This window comes from Cariama cristata, unplaced genomic scaffold, assembly GCF_000690535.1.
Source record: "Cariama cristata isolate BGI_N322 unplaced genomic scaffold, ASM69053v1 scaffold26143, whole genome shotgun sequence".
NCBI classification, from domain to species: Eukaryota; Metazoa; Chordata; class Aves; order Cariamiformes; family Cariamidae; genus Cariama; species Cariama cristata.
This window is the reverse complement of record NW_009609360.1, coordinates 1-1,459: the sequence shown is the minus strand read 5'-3', so window position 1 is coordinate 1,459 and position 1,459 is coordinate 1. Positions and strand designations below refer to the sequence as shown.

At 51.8% G+C, this 1,459-nt stretch overlaps 1 protein-coding gene across 1 annotated transcript in view; it reads right to left on the bottom strand.

Moving 5' to 3' along the window:
* Nucleotides 1-927, bottom strand: part of PSMD9 (proteasome (prosome, macropain) 26S subunit, non-ATPase, 9) — a gene marked incomplete at its 5' end in the record, with an annotated part of 1,776 nt that extends 849 nt beyond the window's left edge. Inside the window, 2 exons of the mRNA XM_009697526.1 lie at nucleotides 155-256; nucleotides 734-927. Coding sequence (XP_009695828.1) covers nucleotides 155-256; nucleotides 734-927 — 296 coding nt within the window. The remainder of the gene's footprint in view (nucleotides 1-154; nucleotides 257-733) is intronic.
* Between the last annotated feature and the right edge of the window lie 532 nt (nucleotides 928-1,459).

Below are 1,459 nucleotides of genomic sequence, written 5' to 3'. Positions count from 1 at the left end.
AATGCTGCGAGAGAACAAGGCTACAACAGCACAGACTAAATGTGCCACTGTTTCTACCATGGAAAGGATGACCCCAGAGATCTAAGTTCCATAGAAAAAGCTGTGGCTAACAGAGACAGGCAAGAGAACGCAGTTACAACAGAAATGAGCTCACCCCTTCGCTGTGCTGCACCACTGTGGCAATGTTCTGCAGGCTCTGGAAGTTGTTTACGTTGACAGAACCAAACTCCACAATCTCGTCATCAACCTGAAGTCCCTGGACAGAGACAGAAGAGAGATGAGCATCTGCCTTCTCCAAAGACAGGCAGTATCACAGGAGCATCACCCTTCACCCAGCCACGTGGAGAGATGTGCTATGACACTACTCTTCTCACTACTCAGGCGACTGAACTCCATTACACTCCCTCTACATCCCTAGAAAGAAGTAAGTACACCTGCCTCTGTCCTATTTTATAGGAAGAGGAATACTGAGGCTAGAATGGTCAGTGAGGCCTGGCATGAGCTGTGTGGTGCAACGATACAGCTGAGAAGAGAGTACTCATCTCATTTCCATGCAGTGACAAGTCTATTCGCAGGACATCCCAGTGCACCCAAAAAAAAAAAAAAAAAGGGAGTGGGAACTCTAATCAACCCCCCAACTTATTAACAAGAGACAGAGAAAGCCATCTGCTACCTTTTCTCTCTGGGTCCAGAAGAGGCCTTCCCCACGAGCTGTCAGACCCCACCAACTTACCGAGATACTTGCAGGAGATCCTGGAGTCACCGCGTTCACTTTGGCAAAAGCCTGTGGCAGGCTCTGGTTCTGGCTCATTGCCTCAGCCAACGCCTCCGCCTCATCCTTGGCATGCTTCTCCTTCTCCCGGGCGTGCAACTGGTGCAGAGCTTCCTCCACCTGCTTCATCAGGGCCTTGTGATCGTTCTGCAAACCTGCGGGTGACACTATTAGCGCAAAGGGAGCAGGAGCAAGTTACTTTCTCAGCAGTGTAGAAAACGGTACTCTGGGTGTCTCTGATCTGAGCTGCGGTCAGCAATAACCTCTGCCGGCGTATCTGCTGCGTCCTGGTGCCAGCCCTGCCCACACAACCCAGCAGGAGTCTATCGGCAGAAAACAGACCCGGAGAAAAGCGCCCTACAAATTTTGGTAAACACACAAAGAAGTGGGGCTCAGAGGCACGCAGTCACCTAGAAATCATTGAGCAGCCGAGGTCTTTTCTCCGTCAAGTCGCGTACGGTTACGTATGTAGAGGGAAAGCCGCCCCCAAAGACAGGGCATGGGGTAAGCCGGGGGAAGTAAGTGCCAAGCTAGCTTTTAACCAGAGCTCATTCTACCAACACCACAAAACCGCTTTGCTGTCTCTCACAAATCCCGAACGGCTCCACAGCAGAAGCAGAATCTCAGTGACGCTGCAACAACGCGGGGACAGAAGCGTTGTAGTGACCAGGCCGACCCCCGCCAGCC